We start from the raw sequence: 22105 nt of genomic DNA, 5'->3' as shown, positions 1-22105 counted from the left end.
GACATCTACTTTTAAGTTGGTGTGTAGGGTTTTTGAAAGCAGTTTTCAGTGGGTAAATGATAGTAGAAAACTTTATACCCAGCTACACTCCTATAGTTTAGTATACAGATGCAATGTTGTTCCTTTGTTAGTCAATATGTTTGTAGATATCCGACCCTTGAAAAAAGTCATGGCTATAAAGTAGCTATATAATTAAATACTCATAGAACTTTGAAAACTACTTCGTAGAGGTGGGTCATCCGTAGCACAAAAGCTTGCAATAATGCTTGTTTGAAGATTATGGATCAATTGAAGGTTTCAGGGACGGCAGTTACTGTATTTTGCCAAGCCCAAATCCCCACCCAGTCAGCGTACAGCCTGGGTGCTCTATATAGCAGGCCATATGTTTATATGCCATATACCTGTCTTAGAGCTAAATTTTGCAGCCGTTCACTGTTGTGTTGTATCACTGTTCACTGTATGTTTTTGCTTTTTATTAATATACTGGTTCTCTCATTGGTTACATTAAAAAATATATGTAAATATGAATAATGTTCTGATGTGTAATTTTCTTTATAATTTTCTGTGTGATTCTTAACAAGTTCTAATTTCAACATTTTTAGTATAATGATAATTAATTATGTTACAACGAACTTAGCACATGACTTATCTGACAGTTTTTTCATAACATGATTTGTAAACCTTTAACAGACATCAAATATAAAAGTGAGGAGAAAGAGAAATAAGTGGGGTCGCATGTATTAAATTAGTTGTAACAGACCTCTGCAGCCACTCCGTACTGGTCTCCTGTGGAAGACAAGTGGAAGGAATGTCACTGCTGGTAACTTCTTGTGTCTCTCCTTCCAGACGATGGAAAGCTGTCCTTTGAGGAGTTCAAGACGTACTTTGCAGACGGCATCCTGACCACAGAGGAGCTGCAGGAGCTCTTCTACTCTATAGACCGACACCAGTCCAAGTGAGTCACTGCGCTTGCCCCCAATGCCCTTCCCACCCTACTCACACTCCCCTCAGAGCGTGTTGCATGGGGCGCCACAGTATCAATATTTCAGCAGCATCCGTGAATATTTAATCAAGAGAAGAAAATCGGGGTCTGTCAGATGTATAACTAAGTAGGGCAAATAGAGTGTGTTGGGTGGGTACACTCACACATCTCTACGTAAGTGTTTTGTCTGTGTTCTTACTGAACCATGGAACCGATACAGGAGCATAGATGTCTGAGAACCCAACTGAACATGATTGCACTTCCATCCAGGATGTCCAAGGAGAACAAAAAAAAAAGAGTGGGCTACTCAAAGAAGTTGGGGGGGGGGGGGTGGGCACTGTGGGGCCAATCTCTCCTGTACCTTTTCACAGGTCTTGGTGCTAAGGAGCTGAGAAGGAAATTCAGAGCAAGGGATCCTCTCCCTTTTCGATTTCCATACCCAAGGTGACAGTGTATGGTATACAAAGGGCTACCCTTGTTTGTTAGCATCACACATAACTGAGAAGTGAAACTGGCAAAGTGTTGTTGTCGTTCTTTAAACACTGCCCATACTCTTATATGTATATATACACACACAATGAGCATAACAAAAGCCTTTCAAAAGCAAACTGAATGAGTTTTCTGCCCGGTTAATAGGATTGAGGGTCTCATGAAGCTGCTTCATGACAAATGATGCATTTTGTACATTAAAATGATGATAACCTTGACCAGGGAGGACATTTTATAGCTGTAGGCCTTAGGCACCATGATGGCCATTTAAAAGATCATTAAATAGCCAGTACACTCTGCAGTGTTTTCAATGTGTTTTCAATTTGTTGCCATAAAGAAGGAACGTCCATGTAGCTACTTGAAGGCCCACGGAGGCAAATCGATTGACCTGTAAACAAAGACCCGTGTTTACTCCAAAATCAGAGCCTGAAAGCCATTACATGAAGAAAATCGATGAATGCAGCACTTTATTATGTTACAACATATTGTTAATTTTTTATTGCTTATGTAACATTTTCCTTGTTAGAGGAGAAAAAAACATCTGTGGAGAGGTTTTGAATAAGCTTTTCTTCTGTTCTGGGAGGTGGGGGACGGACTTACAAGCAACGCTGTCTTATGCAATGCGCGTTGCCATTAAAAGCTGTGTTGCCTGAGAGGTTACCGTAATGATGCTGTAGTGTTCGTGTGTGTCCCTCGGGATGCCCTGCAAGTTCCTCAGCTACAAAGACTAAGGGAAAGTAGCAGAGCAACACTGTTGGTGTGTGTGTGTGTGTGTGTGTGTGTGTCTGAGTTTGGCCGAGAAACTGGCATGTTTGTATGGATGTGTGTGGTATTTATGTATTTCACTCTATGTGCATGTTTCTGTATCAATTTGCTTATGCATGTATGTATGCATGTGTTTTGTGTAAGTGCATTTTTCTTTGCATGTGTGCTTGTTTGCGTGTTTATCTGCATGTATCTGTGTGTGCGTACATGTGTGATGGATGTGTCTGTCTCTCTGAGCATGTGTTGTGTTTTGTAGCCTACCCAGCTTGTTCCCGCTGGACTCGCTACAATTGAATACAAGTAGAAGGGCAACATCATCACATCACATCTCCTGTGGTGACTGAAATACCTAAGAGCTGCTTGAAATCAAGAAAAACCTCCAAGTGAAGGAATTCTTTCCTGACAACCTACTTTGGTTTCCCACTGACTGCCCAAGAGGTAGCAGAAATGGTACTGACCCCATTTTTTTCATAAACTGTGGAACCAATAACACTTACCATAAATAAAACACGTTTGTGCTTTAGTGCGTTTTCCTTCACAACAGAATAAAACTGTTGGATCAGTTATCTCCTTCAGTTTCCACAGGACTAAAAGTAAAACTCCCCTCTTCTCCAGCAGTTCTGCAGCTTACGATGAAACCTTTGCAGAAGCCGTATACAACCAAGGTGAACAGTTTCAAACAAGTTTGAATCTCAGTTTTTCATTTTCTTTAAAATATCAGCAAACAAAAAACTGATTTTGGCTTTTACAATTTAGTGTTAAGGGCATGAGTTCACAATAAAAAAAGGTCAAAACTGGAAAAATATTTGTAAGTCTAATTTGTGACCCGGACAGCATTGATAGCTTTCAAGTGGTGTGTATACTTTTGCAAGGCGCTATATAATTTGGTGAACATCAGCAAATAAACACAGATGATAATTTGTAGTATTGAAGAAGATTCCTGCATTCCTCTTCTCGGCAGGGTTTTGACAGACTGGAGAACCAAACCTGTTTCACCCTCTTTCCTCATTGTGAAATTTCAGTTGAAGCCCATCTCAAGGCTTTTTTCCACACACACACATCCCTTCCCACATCACACCATTAAGGTCCACAGACTGCGTTGGCTTCATTTAACTGTCTATCTTCTTTTCTCTTTTTGCTGTTTATTTCAGCAACCTGGACACAGAGAAACTGTCAGGTAAATCTATCTTTAATAATCTGATCCACTGTGCTCTTTTTTCATTGAAAAGGTCAGGAACACATATCACAAGCACATGCTTATTATACTATATTTGGTTGTTCTTGTTTATAAAAATATAGGCTATGAGCATAAATCATTAATAAATGGGCTGTACTTTCAGGGGTTTTTTTGGTTTATTATTTTTATCATTCATGGCAGCAGCTTCAAGATCACAGTATTTGTCAGTTATGTTGAGCTTCTGAGTTTTTCCCTTCGTGCAAGTGACATGTAGTCAATGCAGATGATGCAGGAGTCACATAGAGTGTGTTTGACAGTACTGGAGGGCAGCACTGACCTTGGCAGGCTTCATTCCCAATGCAGCAGCAGGTTTAGTGAGAGGGACATGCTGCCTGATGAGGTCACCACCAGTGTCCAGAGTGCTGAAGAGTGACACAGTGCGATGAGTCAACGCAAGAAGGAACAGAAAGCAGCAGGACACGGTGGCGCACCAAGTAGAGCTTTCTCGCTGGGTCTGGACAAAGCGAGGGAACGCAACCTTGGTCCCCTTTCAGTGTGTGTTTGCCCAGCGTTCACAATGGTCTCCTCCCGCAATCAAAAGACCTTCAATTTGTTATTGCTTATGTAACATTTTCCTTGTTAGGGGAGAAGAAAACATCCGTGGAGAGGTTTTGACTAAGCTTTTCTTCTGTTCTGGGAGATGGGGGACTGACTTACAAGCAACGCTGTCTTATGCAATGCGCGTTGCCATTAAAAGCTGTGTTGCCTGAGAGGTTACCGTAATGATGCTGTAGTGTTCGTGTGTGTCCCTCGGGATGCCCTGCAAGTTCCCCAGCTGCAATGTCCAAATGCCACACTGGAACCAGAGTGTCTAAGTTTAGTTTTTGCACAAAGATGAACAATTTACCCTTCTGTTCTGGACGTGTGACAGGTCCTCGCAGAAGATCCGTGAGCCGTGTCATTGTACATGCATGCTGCGTGAGCCTTCATTAGCATCCACTACAGATGACTTCTCCTTTAAAGTACCGAACCAGTCTCTTAAAGCCAATTATGTGGAACATCAGGCTCAACAAAGGCGAATAAACCGAGGAGGAGAAGTAGGTCATTGCTCAGAGTGCGGGGTTCCAATTGTGTAAATAATATCCACCTAGGAGTCATTTCACTCTGCAATTGGCTTTGATTAACGCAGTGATGGATGAAGTGATGTTCAGCAGTGAAGGCTGGTTTTTTATACCACTGCAGAACCCGTTTCAGACTAATCGTACATAGAATAGCAGGTTACCAAAAGTGAACACCAAACACCAAATCCCAAAAATTTAGGGATAACAACAAACCATGCATCTCAAATAGAAGTGGGAAAACCTGAAAGCTTTTTTTTTCCTGTTACCGTAATATGAAATTTTGAAAATCAACGGATTCTTAGAGGTGCCTGTCTGACATTTGTCTTATTCAGTTATAGAACTGGTTACTGCAGGATTAAATTGCCATTCTCACTTCTCTCCCTAATCACCAAGAGCAAAATTTCCTTCTGCCAAAACAATATTATTGTCCTTTCAATGGTTTTTGATTACAAACACACACACTGTCTGAACTGCTTGTCCCATGCGGGGTCGCAGGGAGCCAGAGCCTAACCCGGCAACACAGGGTGTAAGGCTGGGGGGGGGGACACACCCAGAACCGGACGCCAGTCCGACACAACGCACCCCAAGCAGGACTCGAACCCCAGGCCCACTGGAGAGCAGGACCCGGTCCAACCCACTACGCCACCGCACCCCCCGATTACAAACAGTTTTTCTATTAATGTAATATTGAGGGACACAAATTCATCATCACAGTAACTCACAGAAAGTGGTAACTGATGGGTGTATAAATCAAACCAACTCCAGGCAAAAACAGGAACCATCACTCACAGCACACATCACATTAGATATCAGTGCTGGGAGCACCTAATTTCTACTTATTTCATGTTTTGTTTCAGATTACTTTTCCCAGCACCTGGGGGAGTACCTGAATGTTCTGTCAGCTTTGGAGAAGCTTAACATTGCCATTCTGAAGGCAATGGACAAAACAAAAGAGGTATGTATGGCATCCAGCTCCCCCGTCCTCCTACACACGAGAATATTGCCCCAAGACAAAGAACAAAACAGTCACAAGCATGTGGAGCTCCAGACACTTCCAGATGATTCAGAAGCTCTGTGTTTTCTTTTGTTTATTTCACTTCCCTCTGGAAGCAGGCCAGCTCTCGCATGAGATCTTGCTGCGGAGAGAAAAGTGATTAGAGAATGAAAAGGAGAGCAGCAGCAGAAAGGGCTGCCCAAAGACGGTGCTCAGCTTGCTGCGATGCGTCGGCTCGACAGCGCAGAGCAGGCAGCACCTCTGCATCAGTCTCTCTGGGACGGTTGGGAGGGAAGCTCATTCTTTGCTGAGATGTACGTCGCTTTGGAGAAAAGCATCTGCTAAATCTATAAATGTAAATGTAATATTTTAGTCCCTGTTGGCCGTAAGGCCTTGAATTGACTACACTGATATCGGGGCAGTGACACTTATCTCACGGGGGTGGAAGCACATGGGGCTCACCTCTCTCCCATTGACTTCAGCTCTCAGTACACGTGTCTGTTCTGGTCCCCAGGTGACCAAGAGTCCAACACTCTTCAGCAGCCGGGGGGATGAGCAGTGATACTTCTGTGAAAAAACTGAACAGCTTTATTAGCTCATATTACTGGAGCCGTGCGGCGCTTAGTGGCACTTAGCTGAAAAAGGGCTACGGGATGGTTCGACTCTGGACATCCGTTATTTGGCAAGACTTCAGCTGCCTCTGTATGTTCTGTGGAGATGAGCTTGATGTCTGTGATTGGCTCCTGGTTCTTGACACCCGTTTGTCCTCATCGATATGTGCTTCCAAGGACTGTACATGCGGGCTCTCTGTGTAAGCTCTGCTGTGATCATTGTGTGTAACAAGGTTTTAATTCTCCCTGTCAAATGGACTCAGTGTCAGCGCTGATGGTCCACTTCCCTCCTTCCTCATTAACACTGTCCGCTTTAAGAGTTCGCCTATAACGGCACCCTGCTACTCGGGGTCAGTCCAAGGCAGGGATCACAAGACTCTAATTGCTGTTGTTTCTCAGCAGATGTGTGAAGGACAGTAGAATAAAGCTGTGGCCCTTAATCGTGATCTGATGTCCCAGTTGTTTCACACGTTCCTTCTGAGCACCTCAGCTCGCATTTCTCATATGAAATGAGCCACCGTATAAAAGCAGTTTCTCACAACTGGCTGAAGAGCAAAGGCTGCTGTAGCGAGGATGTACTCCAGCAGTGCCTGCTCTGGCGATGATATATGGGGATGACAAGCAAGCATAATTTTGAAATCATCTTGTCTCTTGTGCCCGAAGTTACATCATTAGCCAGGACGTTGTACTGTTTTTTTTTTTTGTTTTTTTTTTCCTGTTTGGGGGGCAGGGAGAGGCAAAGTCAGACCTTGAACACATGGCCCTGGAGGGGCAAGAGGAGGACAATAACAGCCACTAACAAACCCCCAAGTTATGTGACCACATGACACGCCATGGCCCCCTAGCCATAGCTCCCATTATGGTTTGCTCTGCAGTTGGGCTGTAGCTTCAAGTAAAGACATGATGTCTACGTGATCATCAGGCCAATGGCAGAAAAACATAAAAGAAGAAGGAGTAATAATAGAGTTCTGAGGACATTAGTTTTGCTTAGGAAAACAGGAGTAAGAGTAACTGTGTTAAAACAAATTCAGCAGAAACCTTGGGACTGTTGTTTGGGGTAGTTTTCATATTTGCGGTTTTTTTTTCCCGACACTTCCTTTTCACTGTAGCCTTCAGACACAACTGCCATAACTCCTTTTCCAGACAGGAGCAGGAAAACAAACCTTCCCTGATCTATTTTTTGTCCCCAGTCATGATGAATAAATCACAATCTGATGCGGGCACTTTGATAAAAGGGGTGCAGGAGTTCACTTTGAGCCGTAGAAGCAGCCGTTGTCCCTTGGTGGAACTGAGGCATCATGCACTCCTGAAGAAGCCCTGCAGCAAGTGATTCCAGCCTTTACTGTGAAGAGAACCACAGTGAAGACTTGTCCTCCTACATCCATCATTGAGATGATCCTTAGAATCAGACATGAACCCCTACTGAACATATAAAAGCCTGAATTGCAGTGGGGATCACATGGAGTATCCCTGAGCTCTGCTGATTACCAACAACGGGAGCAGATGTTTGAGCTGGAGGCTCCAAATGAGGAGGAGACCCTCCCCATAGGCGGCGCATTGTGCTTTAGCAGGATGAGAAGAGTTTGTTGGTGAGTCCGGTGGTGGACGTACCCTGCGCTCTCTCTGAGGCATCTGATGGGACAGAGCTGAGCCCATGTCTGGGAAATGGAATTAATAGAACTGCTCCCAGCTATTCACAGGACTTGATCAACCGCTGCACCCCAGCCAGACCCCTTCGTTTGTCTACTTCTGCTCACTTGGTGGTCCCACGCACAAAAAGTAAAGCACGGAGGTTCTCGGTTCTGGCACCGTTGTGGTGGAATGACCTTCCCCTCTCACTCAGAACTGTGAAAACTCTGTCTGTATTCAAGAAGGGTCTGAAAACTCATCTTTTCAGGACCCATTTCGCCCAAGATCTCTCCAGCTCGTGTACGGTGTAAATGTTGATGCACCATAACTTCATGAGCATCACCAGATAAAGCCTTTAATCAGCCACTACTCCGGCATTGTTTTTGCTTGTTTGCGTATCTTATAATATTAAAAAAAAAAATTGGTAGGAGGGTATCAGGATTTGTCTGTCCTGTGTTTTATGCACCTACTCGAACGATGAACCTCGGTGCAGCAAGTGGTAGGTAACAAACTAGGTTTGCTTGAGACTTTCATGTCTGCAGCTATGCCTCTTTCTCTTAATGTAATGCATAAATTGTACTTTTGCTGAGATGTACGTCACTTTGGACAAAAGCATCTGCTAAATGAATAAATGTAATGTCTGTTACTGTGGTGATAGTGTGCTCTGAATGCTCCCCTGTAGGCCAGTTCAAAATAGGATGCACAGAACTATTTTAAACTGCTAAAGAAAAATGCAGCAACTTGAAACGTTTAAGCTTTTGTGTGGGGCAGTTAGAGAATAACTCCAAAAATGAGTAACCTCTTCTCCTTCCGCATGTCCTCAGGAGTACCAGAGCTCCTCAGTACTGGGCCAGTTTGTGACGCGTTTCCTGCTGCGTGAGACCTCCAGTCAGCTGAACTCCTTGCAGGTGTCCCTAGAGTGTGCTATGGAGGCTGTCGAAGAGCAGAGCTGCCCAGGAAGGTGAGAGAAATATCACACCTTATCATAACTATGAAAAGTTTTTGTCGTCTAATTACACGTTTTACCGCAATGAACTTTTAACAGATGTGCGCCAAGTAAGTACATATAACACATATGGATGAAGCTGAATTGTAAGAGTCACAAATGGGCATTTCTTCTTGAGTACGTGGAGGCCATGTTCCTCTTCTGGCTGTCATGATCCTTCCCTAAGATGGTCACGCCCCACAAAATGCTCGTGTTGTAAGACCTAGGGCTGGAACCAGCAACCGTCTGCAGCTGCAAGGATTGCTGTGAAACTGACAGGGATTATCTGAAAGAACAGTCAACGCAACCAGCTGTCGGTACATTTTTGTCTGTTTACCGAGGTACACTTCCAAGAGAACGTAAATGGAGGGAGAATGTCACTCGAAAACTTTAACTTTGATAAACTGCGCATTCTTACTTAAAAGTGCTCGCCATTTTGAAGCTCCGGTTATGATTTTGGCAGCGAGAGTACACTAATGACCATGCGAAAAAACATGTGGTCCAAACAGCCCAACCCAAGGCATGACCTGATGTGAGGGCAGGTCTCTGTTCAGCCAGTGAACAATTCAGAAGGGCCACAGTGGAGTGAAGAGACTTGGGGAGCGAAACAAATGGTAACCTCTGTTCCTGACATTAAGAAAGGGCAGCTGGTATGAAGAGTGGAATTAATTTTTCATTGTCTCATATTTCAAGCGGAGGAGGAACACAAATATGAGATTTTTTTTTTTAACTCCCTCACACCTCCACATGGGGTGGGGTGTGTGTCTTCCTCAAGCTCGGTCCTCTATCAAAGGCCTTGGAGTGTATATATACAGACACCCCTCGACTTACGCAAATAGACCGTTCTTCAACCCCTTACATAAGTCGAAATTTACGTACGTCGGATCCCCCCTCCCCCACCGTTACAGAGCCAAGCCTTCTCATTTCCTTTGCATTTGTTGCAAACAGTGGTATAAAAAAAATTACCCAAAATAATTCTGTAGTGAATGTCAGACATGTTAAATACTCTAATAAGATATAGACCTAGTCAGTTAAATAAATTTTTACATTTCTATAAAGTATAAATTTAATTTAAAAAAATACTGTGCATGCTTACCTTATATCTAATGGTATGCTGGTACACAAGAAGGTGCTGTAATTGCATAGTTTATGATTATGATTTTTCCATTTCAGTTATTGCACCTTGACATTCCTTCGTTATTATTTTATATTATAATTATTTTCATGCTAACTGTTCCTTTCACAGGCTCCTTTATACGTGCACCATCCTTCACTACGGTATTCACAGTCGATACGGCTAAACCTGGTTCCCGTGCTATAGACGATAATCTTTGTCCACCTTCATACTTCCTTATTATTTTCAATTTCATCTCCAAATCGATTGCTGTACGCTTGCGAGACAGTTCTCGTTTTTCTTCAAGTGCACGTTTACCACCAGGCATTGTAAATAATGAAAAGGGTAGAAAATATGCAAAAAAAGCACTATATAAGGAGAGGAGATGCGTTCACAGCTCAAAACAAGCGAGAACTGGGAAGATGCGGCCTCCTCCCTTGTCTGGCTACTCCGACTTGCACGTGACCTATTTCAGATGTTTTCCGTAAAATAAAAGCGCTATCCATAAATGATGTCTATTCCGGGAATTTTTTGCGTAAATCCAGATTCACATAAGTCAAATTTACATTAGTATAGGGGTGTTTCTATATAGAGTTCATGCATAATATGTGGTATTTTGTACAACTAGTGCTCAATCCAAACAAACTGACTAAAGATGGGCCATAATTAGCTAATTGCAAAATGGTATCTTGCCAGAGAGCCACTTTATTGTTTTAATAGGTACACCAACACAACTTTAGCTGTTGTATCCCTGAGCAAGGTACTCACCCTAAATTGCTCCAGCAGAATTATTCAGCCGTATACATAATTGTAAACTTGTAAACGTAATAATTGTAACCTTAACATCGTAAGTTGCTTTGAAGAAAAGCGTCAGCTAAATGAATCAATATCAAAACTGCAAAGGCTATTTTACAAGTGCTGTCACAAGGATTTTGGAAAGGAACAGTAAAGTGAGAATTACTCTATAGTTTCAAAGATTCTGTAGGTACAAGTAGGCGTTGTTCATCATTGTCTTGGAAAAAGACTGCAGAACCTTTAAAACAGTAATGAGCGTCTGCACTCTTCTGACAGCAGGTTGCTGTACTCACTGCAGATGTGATTCTCTTTGGAGGTAATGTAACAGTTGCACTCCTTCAAGGACTCTATGGATCTAGTTCTTGCAGGCCTAATAAACTCAACGAAGTGTTCTGCAAGATAAATGAAATGAAGGAAATGAACCTGGAGAAATATGCCACTGGTGTAATATGGTGTCCAATCTTATCAATGTTGCATAGAACAAAATTAACTTATTACTGTTCATGGCTGATTTTTGATGACTGATAGACTTTGTTGTTAATTACTCTCGGAGCTGAAAAGAATGACAAGACCCAGTGTGTCCTTATCAGTGAGATGGCAAAGACACTTTTGTTCCAGGGCTTTGAAAGGCACCCTTCAGCCTTTCCTGCGATGCAATGCATTCCTGGCCTGTCTCTTTATCAGACACACTCATTATCACTGTACAGAAGAGTATGTTTTTCACATGCTTTTATCAGCTGATAAAAGTACTTCAGTACTTGATTTAGAGTACTGGATAAAATTGCCTTTACTCTCAGAAGTCGATTTCTTTGGCATGGAAAATGTAGGTCTGAAATGGGAACCTTGTCTTTAACTTCAGTGTCTCGCGTTGTTAAGGTTGATCATCTGACAGTAGATCTGTGGAAAACATACTGGAGGTGGGGCCATGTGATAAAATAGGCCTTATGGTGCTCACTTTTTGACGTAGAACTACGTCTTCTTCCTCACTAGGTATGGGGGGTAACTTAGGAACTGACCGTCACGTAAAAATGCAACCCCCTCTCGCCGCTACTGCTCGCAAATGAAAACACACAGAGAGATGTGCATATACCGTTGGATGGAGGAAGAAACACCGCATCACACGACATCTGAACGGCCGCTGCCGGTTCAGCCTGAGCGAACTGGCAACGTTGCGAAAATGTCCCACATTGGCTCGTTATGGAGTCGCTGCGCTACATGTCACCACGTTCGAACCGCGTGTCCTAGCGTCGACGTCAGCGCATCAGTTCGTAGCTACAGAGCCGCACTATCGGACGTGTATCGCGCCGGCAGGAGAACCTGCGTTTAAACCGAGGTAGCGGGCCCGAAGGCGGCTCGTCGAATTAAACATTTCAAAGATGCCCAAGAAACACGACGCAAAGCACTTTTGCGACCAACGAGCTGCACGTGGGGAGCGAGCCGAGGCCTCCGGGACTCGAAAGACACGAGCCGAGACACCGGCTCAGCGAAAGCTTGAACGCCGTGCCCGGGAGAAGGCGGCGCGGAAGGTTACAAAATCGACTCGGGTGGCCCCGGAGCCGCAACCATCGACTTCTCGCGCGCCCGACATCGCCGTGCAGCACGAGCCCGTGAACGTGGATGCAGCGGCGACCGACCTGATATCTGGGCCGAGCGGATCGGGGGGTCACCACCCACATGTAGTTCTATGTAAAGATATGCAACATAGTAAAGCTATTTGACTTTGGGGTTTAGGGATGATGGATGGAACACCTGGGTTGAGAGACGGGATCCTGCTTAGCAAGCCCCGTGGTCCAGTAGCATCCAGGGAACTCATGATCCGAGACATTTGTTAACATGATGTACACTGTCTCATGCTGCCTAGCTGATGTGGGTGGGGAACCTCTCGTGTCCTCAATCAACAGGAAGGAGGCGAAGAAGCCAGAGGAGCTCTCCGTACAGAGGAGCAGTCGAAGGTGCGCTCGACGGATTCAGAAGAACCTGTGCCTGTCTCCCACGGATCCCTACTCAGGCATGCTCACCACAGGTGCGTGCACGTGATCCAGCAGGCGCCTGAGACCCAGAACATGTGTGAATAACAGCAATCCTCAACTCAGTAAGAGTCTGTGAAACAGGACGCTTTGGGAGTTATAGAAATTTCCAGAACATTTCCTGATTTAAGGTTCCTCATAAGATTTATTTGGTTACCCAATAAAGTCCAGCTGAGAAGATGTCATTTTATAAACAATGCAAGTCATCCTGTATGAATGCGCTTGCTGCTCCCACTGAGCACTAAGGGCCCGGATTGAACCCCTAGACACTTTGTCGCCATCGGCCGGGTTCTGGGGCATCATGGGATTTCATGCTGACTTGTGATCTGTGTGTGTGTGTGTGTGTGTGTGTGTGTCAGGCGTCAGTGTGGAGCCAGACAACCATTGGAGCTCCCAGATCAACAGGCTCCAGCTGCTCATCGACAAGCTCGAGTACCAGGTGTGCGGACATGGCTGAAGTGCAGCGCAACCAGAACATGAGTCCAGGAGTCGGTGACACTGTGTCTCTGCGGCACATCGCCTGCCCTTGCACTCACACTGCACACGCACACTGTGCTCACAAAGCTTTTACGCCATTTGCATGAATCAGTCTTGGCAGCAAAGTGCTGCGGAGGTGTTTCAGACAAGGCGTTGCTTTGTTTGGGAAAGCACCGAGGCACAATACCTCATTGACTTCAGCTTCCTATTCGGTATCATGTCATGCGCAAAACAAACTAATTACCCAGAGGAGGAGATTTAATAACTCCTAGTGAACAGATGTTCCATGTCACTGATCTGTCTAAACTCCTCCTAAACATCAGAAAATTCTGGTTGTGTAGCCTGACACCATTATTGTGGCTCTATATGTATTATTATTATTATTATTATTATTATTATTATTATTGTTGTTGTTGTTGTTGGATAATATAATATAATATAATAGGTATTTTCATCAATTTCCTCTTGAGATTTATAGACCATTGGCCGCTCTCTAATATGGAATGTAGATGTCAAATTCTCCAATGGATTCAGATTTTTTGTATCAAGGAAAGTTACAGGTGTGTTTGTGCCAATGTCAACCTTTTTAAAATGCGACCCCAACTGTTTCACAGGTAATACTGTATGATTAAAGCAACAGAGTCGTAGTGGCATACGGTACGAGGAAAACCATTACTTTGACTTTACTTTTTATCCATCTCCAGAAGAAACCCTTCCAAATAGTTGAGCTCGAAGGCAATTTCCTTTCGGTGCTCCGAGATCTCCAGTGCCCGTCTCACACCACAATTACACTCAAATTACTTTGTGTGCTTTTTCTAACTGTAATAAGTGCATTATTGCAAATATCCATACAATGAAAAGCAGAATGACGTTTCAGATGTGTTGATCACTATGGCAGAACGCACTGGATCTTTTGATGGATGCAGGATGCAGTGCTCACTCTTGACTGACTGCAGCATCTCTAGTTTTCACTGTGACTATATTGTATAGCTGTATGGTTATAGACATGGCTAACAGGTTCCCCCCAGCTGCGTTGAGCTCCGCTTCAGTGCCATTTCTCCTCCTTCTTCCCAGAGCCCACGTCTGGAGCCGCTGAAAGAGGACACACTAGCCAGCACATACAAATCCGTGAGTGCGCCGACCGCCCCCCACACCCATCGCCACACGCACCGGCAAGACTCTGTTACTGGACTCACCGGAACGGCAGCCCCAGCTGGTTCTCACCAAACAAGCCGGAACAGATGGACTCGGCATGCTTAGAACAACCGTGGCTGGGGAGGAAAGCCAGCAGATGGAGAGAACGAGTCCTGCTAGTCCAACTGTGCTCCACTTGGCGGGCAGACCCTAGGAGAAGGCGCCCTGAATGCGGAGCTCTGCATTATTTATTTGCCTAGCAGATGCTCTTTACCTCTGGCATTCGATCCATCTTCCCTTCATTGTGGGGTTTTTTTTTTTTTTTTCCACAGCACTAAAGCTTCAAGCTGTGTGATGCACTATAGCAGAATTCCCTGTTAGGATTATCTACATGGCAAACAGAAGAAAAACACACATTTACGTCATTCGTGCCCGAACGTTCCCGGTCCCCACCTGCATTCGCCATCTTCTCTCGGCAAAGGGGTCCACAGCTAACGGCTCTGTTCCCTCCCACAGAACATCCTGCTGGTCCAGAGGCAGATGTCGGTGATGGAGAAGAACCTAGAAGAGTTCCAGCAGGCGCTGCGAAGATACACGGAGGCCACAATCAGCCAAAGTGACAGTCTACAGTGGGTATTTGAGTGGCATCGACACACTGCACATCCAATACGGGCTATGCCCCTGTGCTCGGGGATGCTGTTAATGAGCCTTTAAACGTGTCTCCTGCTATGTGGTAAAAGGACACATTTTTTGCACAGTTAAAAATTTTGAAGTAGGTCTGGACATTTGTTGGACTCCCATGTTGAAGCCCTTTCCAAGGTGTCAAGTACAGCTCTGTGTACTGAACTTTAGAAAAAGCATCAGCTGTTGTGTCTTTTCCAAACGGGCACTTTTTTAGTTATAGCCAGCGTGATACTCGTGCTTTCGGCGGTATGTCGTGTTTCGCGGCCGTGATTCAGGAGGACCATGAGAAAACGGTGAACGTGAACCCGCGTCTCTCGCCGTTCGCCGTTGAGTTGCGACATTGAACGCCAATTATTCCATGTACAAAAAATGCGCACTAGACTGTAGAGACACCTTGTGTGTTCAGAACGGAGCCTTCATAACAGCTAAGAATGCATATTTCATTTGTGAATACAGCATACTGACTGATGATCTTCCTATATATTCTAAATTTTGCAATGCATCTTAACTGGAATATATGTTTTCATTACAAAGATTCAATTTAATTAAATTAAATTCAGTTTATTTTTACAGAGCGCTCTTCTCACACAGTGACGCAGAGTGCTGAACAAAGGCGTAAGACAAATAAATAGTTGACTGTATGTTAAATTACTACAATACCCATGCAATTATTAAAGCTGTAAGTAACCCTACTACCCATGGAGGACAAGAACAAAAAATTCCCATCTGAAAGGCAAGGGAGAAAAAACCCCTTGGATTCTAAGTGGAAGTGGCTGCCCACCCCTCTTGGGCATTCTAGATAGAAAAAGACTTTTAAGCTAACTTAGCTGTTTATAACATTGCCATGGTTGCTAGATGCTAATAAGCTGATGAGTAGTTGCCCCAGTTCACATTTGCGGGTCTCATCCATCGGGGCATGCAGTCATCAGCTCCTCCACCATCACAGTTCAAAGGATTCTGTTTTTCCTGTCCTGTCCTGTTTTTTTTTTTTTTTTTTTTTTTTTTTTTAAATCAGACTTTCTCATCCAGGATAAAAAAATCCATAATTATAGAAAATACAAATGCTTGAGAAATTCTAGTCTTCTAGTCTAGTCAAGCAGTAACGGTATCAAACACGGCACTCAGGTCCAGTAACATAACAACTGAGGTGTGACCAGCATCAGAGGAGATGAGAATATCATTAACAACCCAGGTAAGACGGTTTCAGTGCTGTGACCAGGACGGAAACCCGACTAAAAGTTTTCAAATATATTATTATGATTAAGGTATTTTACAATTTAGGAAGCTACAATCTTTTGTAAAATTTTGGATTAAAACTGGAGATTAGGGATAGGTCTATAATTACTTTAGTCATTACGGTCAAGATCCAATGTCTTGTAACGGTCTAAAAAGGGTGACTTAAATCGTTCCGAACATAGCCATTAAGTAATAAAATATTAATGATATCAAGCATTAAATTTCCTTTAATCTGTTCAAAATATTACCGGGTAGGCTCCGGTTCCCCGCGACCCCGTATGGGACAAGCGGTTCTGAAAACGTGATGTATGTGTGTTCAAAATATTAAGCATCTGATTTAAAAGGTTTATTCCGAGAATCAGTCTGTTAACAATGAAGTATTAAATGAATCAATGGAGACAGGACAGGTACGCTGTAAGTGCTCTGTAAAAAGGGTTGTGCTTGTGCTTCCCGGTGAGCCAATGTTCGCCGCAACTGTCCCTCAAACGGACACGTCTTATGGGGTTCGGTGGGCAGCGCTCTCACTCCTGCCTAACCTGTCCCCCTCAGTGTCTCCATCCAGAAGCTGCCAGAGAGATCCTGCTTCATAATGTACGAGTTCTGGCAGGACCGCATCTCCTGGATGAGGTGAGCGTGTGATGCAAGTGAGCTATCCCACCCCCAGCCCCCTGGGGTCGTCCGGGCTGGATCCTCTACCCTCCCGCCCCCTTCCTGATGAACAGATGGCTTCGCACCACCCGCTGTCACAGCCACATCGCACACAGCAGCGCTCCCCACTGCCCTGCTCCAAATGAATGAAAGAGAAAGTCTTTTCAGAAGCCGGTGTCTCTACTGGCTCTTGTCTCAGTGCGCAGGCTCCACTTGTACTGACACGATTATGTGTGGCTAAGAAATCCATAGTTCCGGTCCTGCTAGCAAGTGTTAAAGTGAACTTAAACACCAGCCTGTCCATTGAGACCGTTCAGTGAACCTGCACTGGGCTCCGTGGGCCGTTCCCTGTCTTTCTTCAGCTACCTGCAGTCCAGCACAAGCAAAACCTTCCAGCGCTGTGTGATCGACGTGCTGGAAGACCCGGAGGTGGTCTCCACCATGCTTCTCCCAGGTGAGTCCGCAGCTCCACGGGTGAATTTGATTCCATCTGAGCACTTCAGTCTCTAGAGAACTGAATCAGTTCCCGTTTTTGACAGTGGAATATTTACCAAAGCAGTTCTCATCCTTAGTCAAGGGTACAACAGCAGTTGCCCTGCAGCACACTTCATCTCCGTGACTCCAAAGGTTTTGTGACAATAGCTTTTTTTGTATCCCAAAAACTCATACAGACTGACATTTCTTGCTTATTAGTAGTCATCTATTGTGTGGCACGGTGGCACAGCGAGTAGTGCTGCTGTCTCATAGCGCCTGGGTGGGATGAGAAGATGTGTGTTTGATTCCTTGTTCAGTCTGTGTGGAGTTTGCATGTTCTCTAGGTGCTTTGGTTTCCTCCCACAGTCCAAAGATATGCTGTTCAGGTTCCCCCATAGTGTGTGAGTGACAGAGAGAGAGTGTGTTCCACTGATGTGTGGATGAGTGATCCATGTAAGTCGTGTATCTAGCAGTGTAAGTCACCTTGGTGAATAAGGTGTGTGGGCTGATAACACCACATAGAGTTCATTGGAAGTTGCTTTGGAGAAAAGTGTCTGCTAAATGAAGTAATGGAAACAAAAAATGAAGCAGTGCCTGTTGTTTAAATCAGATCCCTGCCCGGGGACTAAACTGTGTGCTGTATTGTGATGCCTCACAGCTTAAATCCCGTTGCCAGGAATCAAGCCATGATGAGTTAAGGTCTAATGACCAGTCTTTGTACATTTCTCCCTCTTCAGCATCCTGGTGGATCATGAATGGTAACTGACAGCAGGAAGGTCCCGGACACCTGTGGTGGGGAAACCTTGAAAGAAGAGGAACAACAGCTGCCTGTACATTTTATTTCAGGCCATTTAGAAATAAATTCATGTGTGCAGAAGTATGTAAGACTGCTGAATAATGCTCTACTTTGTATGAAAATTGTTGTTGCACATTCACACACGCACATATACACATATACCCCCTCCACACACACACACACACACACACTGACTCCCTGATCCTAATCACACATCCTGTGCCATCTGCGAGTTGATAAAGAAGAAAACATTAGTCCTGATAGATTAGCTCTACTCCATGATAGCAGAAACAACATACATGGCCGTGGTTCACGATAACAGACATTCTCCGTAAATCTCCAACTGCATAGCATGAGTAAAGTTTATGTAATTTCTGCTGTGTAAAATTTTAAGATGGAATTATTTTCTTTCACTTTCTGTTTCAATGTCTGTCGAACTGAATCCTGTAAATTCAAGTGTAGACAAAAAAAAAAAAAAAGTAATTGCATGAAACTGATGGTTTAGGGTTTCTTTCTAAATATCATTGTTTATTAATCTGTGAAGCGACAAGAAATCAGTTCACCCAAAATCTCAGCCTAAAGCGATGTTGACAACTTCCAGGTGAGTCCATATCTTTGATAGGTATATTTTGAGGTCGGTAGCTGGCTGAAGAGATGTTTGCTAAATGCCAGCTGGGCCTTTTAAATGTTTCGTTTAAGTATTAGTCGATTAACAGCACTTGTTATCTCACCGATTGACTTGTCACACTTTGATAACATGAGTACAGCTAAGAAATAGATAAATGGACTTTAAGTGACCGTGTGTTAAAATAATTTAGGTTTAGGTTTAAATGCAAAATTTCTTATGTCTAGTATGTTGATAGTGTTGTACTGATGAGCTGTGTGTGACAGTGAAGTGTAACAAAGGGCAGGTAGACCCTCGGTAGTGCTTAGCTTCACAAGAGGCTATGAACAAGCCCATACCCAGCTGGGAAACACCCAGATGGCATCCCTCCCCTAGATGGGGGGAAATCCCTCTCATGGCAGGCCTCCTCACTGCCTTCTGCCACAACCCTGGATGCTTGTGTGAAATAATAGATGACAGCCTGCTGGGATGCCCCCATGCAACACACAGCTTCCCCTGTCTGTAGAGGTAGTGACTCTATGGTGCACTGGGTAGGTGTGCGAGATAGAAGCAAAAATGATAGTCTTGTTGGTCAAGAAAACGTTTGACTGATGATGCATGCCGATTCACTCTTTTACCAAGCCTTTATTTTCGGCTGCTGAATGTGGCACCCGGGTCTCTCTCGCAAGAAGGACGATGAAGGGATGATATGGGCAGCTGACAGAACCAGTACCACAGCTTTGTCCACTAGGATGTGCTGTTCCATTCCTGGAGAACGCTTCCACGTGCGCTGAAGCACATCAAGGAAAAGAGAGCGACTCGTGTTGGGGCTGGGGGTGGAAACGCTCGACGCGTGTACACAGGGCAGTGTGTGCTGGAACAGAGGTGGAGTCACCAAGATCTCGGTGTCATCAAAATCCTGAAAAACAGCAAGGGAAGAGGTTTGTGAGTACGGCCAAGTTGAGCCTTCCGTTGATGCGTTGCCCCCTCTCCACGCTAGTCTCTCTTTGTCGCCAGCTTGTTGAGACGGTAAACACGGTCTGTCAGAAAGGATCACTGTGCCGCCGGGCGCTGTGGGACGTAAGCGCACATTTGCGTAACTAATGTGATCTTCTCAGTTCTGACAAAAGCTGATATGTTTCCTACAGTTGGCTATTGCAGAGCTTCTCTCCAAGAGGAGCAGCAGAAACCTCATGAACCCAATGGGAGAGACTAGATTTTCCGAGAAGGTAAATTCATGGTAAATCGTAGAGTACGTGCAGAATGCGGTATATCGCAGTACAATGATTAAGGACAGCGAGCAAAAGGTTGCCAGTTCAAGTCCGGTAGTGCGGTTTAAGTACCTAAGCTGAACTGCTCGGGTAGGATATAGAGTGGACGAACAGGATGACTGATTTAGAAAAAATATCATCCTAAGCAGCAGGTCATTCTGAAGGTTTTTTCTGACTAGGAATTGCTTTTATGCTCAATTACAGTTGAAAACAAAGCCTGCAACTCCATTCTGGACCAGCCCAGTGTCCCAGCTGTTATACACCTGTCTTTTAATAGGAATTACTGTTTTTTTTTTTTTAATTATTATTTTAACGATTTATGGATGCAGTGTTTGACCTCAAAATAAAGATTATCATTTCACAGTGTGTGCAAGAGTTGTTTTATTTATATTGCTGATGAGCATATAGTTGTTCTATGTGTTCATGACTAAAGTCATGCAGGGTGATAAAAAATATTGTTAATCTTCACTGAGCTCTTGGTGCTTTATCTGGTTAGCAGACGAGCATTACAATCATCAGCATATGATAGATAAGATGAGTTTCAGCCGACGGGGCAAATACACAAGCACAAGTTTCTATATCATCCAGTTACTAATCAGAATTTCTTATGCCGTGGCTTATATCAGACCCTATGGTTGCACAAAATCTCAGAACTGGAGCCATTGTATAATACGGCAAGAATATACCTAACCAACAGTCAGCAACAGCCTTACATTTTCCCAAATAAAGCCTTCCTTTGGTGCTTATTTAAATGAATTAAAGGAAATGCTTCATTATTTTTCTCTGCCACCTTCAATAAAAGCCACTTGAAATGTGTTTGGTGTTTATGAGACAGAAATGAAATTGATATGAATTGTTTCGTTTCAGGTTCAAACGATAAACTAAAAACTAACACTTTATACTCATTATATATATATATATATATATATATATATATATATATAAAAAATATACATTTTGTTGCTGATGTACCGTGATGCAGTGAGAATGACTGTTCAGCATGAGATGACAGTGCTGCTTTTGGAGAGAGACAGAGCGTTAGAGAGGATGTGCTCGTCCCCGAGGGAGCCGCACACCCTGGAGGTGTCGTGGGAATGGAGCTGCATCCAAAAGGCTGCAAGGTCCATCTTCAAAAGAAGGCACACTGTTTTGACCTGGAGGAAGCTGCTCACCCTTCGTGTTTCAGTCAAAATATATTCAGCTACCCTGGACATGATCCGGGGGGGTCTAGAACAAGGCAGGCAGAGCAAGGTAAGGATCTCTAAGACACTAAATACACACACATTGTCTGAACGCTCGTCCCATACGAGGTCGCGGGGAGCCAGAGCCTAACCTGGCAACACAGGACGTAAGGCTGGAGGGGGAGAGGACACACCCAGGAAGGGACGCCAGTCCGCCACAAGGCACCCCAAGCGGGACTTGAACCCCAGACCTACCAGAGAGCAGGACCTGGTTCAACCCACTGCCCCCCCCCCCACTAAGACACTAAATATTGACAGAAAATCCAAATGAACTGTCAAAAAATGGCAAAAACAAGAACCTTTACTTTAGATTTTCATGCAAAAACCCTACCAACAGAGTTATGTTAGCCTCACTGTGCTTAATTTTTACTCTTGGTCTAGTCCACAAAAACAGTGTAAATATGACAATTCAAATGAGGTTTATATTTCATAATCTTTCTAAAGGAAGGTGTTCAGCAAGATGCTTCCCCTGCAGCTACAGTAAGCCTTTTCTTTGCTACTTCTTATACTTGTAGCTTCCTTTGTGGTTATGAAAAATGTTGTCAGTTACTCATGCAATGTAGTTTCAGTCCAATAAGAACCGCTTTTGTCACACTGTGCCCCAAGTTCTCCCATGGGGGCATCATCTGTCGATCCGGCTCATCCAGCCCTCTCCATCTCCACCTCTACCCGTCTCTCGCTCCATTTAACATGATGTATCACATGAATTTCCAAGCTGCTTCATTCTCCATCTCCAACATTTCAACAAGAGAGTAAAAGGACTGTCAAAAGAAGTCGTTCAACCACATTAGTATCACAGGTGGCGGAGAGAACCGGGACAGCAGGACCCAAGCGCGGAGTCGTTCATTTGG

General features: G+C 44.1%; 1 protein-coding gene across 1 annotated transcript in view; it reads left to right on the top strand.

Annotated features, from left to right (window-relative positions):
* The window catches only part of LOC108939351 (N-terminal EF-hand calcium-binding protein 1-like), a 43406-nt gene extending 23027 nt beyond the window's left edge, over positions 1–20379 (top strand). Inside the window, exons 3-13 of the mRNA XM_018760619.2 lie at positions 847–955; positions 3388–3413; positions 5392–5489; positions 8593–8729; positions 12564–12685; positions 13049–13128; positions 14241–14294; positions 14817–14929; positions 16770–16847; positions 17231–17322; positions 18080–20379. Coding sequence (XP_018616135.1) covers positions 847–955; positions 3388–3413; positions 5392–5489; positions 8593–8729; positions 12564–12685; positions 13049–13128; positions 14241–14294; positions 14817–14929; positions 16770–16847; positions 17231–17322; positions 18080–18108 — 938 coding nt within the window. The 3' untranslated portion in view covers positions 18109–20379. The remainder of the gene's footprint in view (positions 1–846; positions 956–3387; positions 3414–5391; positions 5490–8592; positions 8730–12563; positions 12686–13048; positions 13129–14240; positions 14295–14816; positions 14930–16769; positions 16848–17230; positions 17323–18079) is intronic.
* The last annotated feature ends 1726 nt before the right edge of the window (positions 20380–22105 follow it).

Source organism: Scleropages formosus, chromosome 19, assembly GCF_900964775.1.
Source record: "Scleropages formosus chromosome 19, fSclFor1.1, whole genome shotgun sequence".
Lineage (NCBI taxonomy): Eukaryota > Metazoa > Chordata > Actinopteri > Osteoglossiformes > Osteoglossidae > Scleropages > Scleropages formosus.
This window is presented reverse-complemented; position numbering and strand designations above follow the sequence as displayed.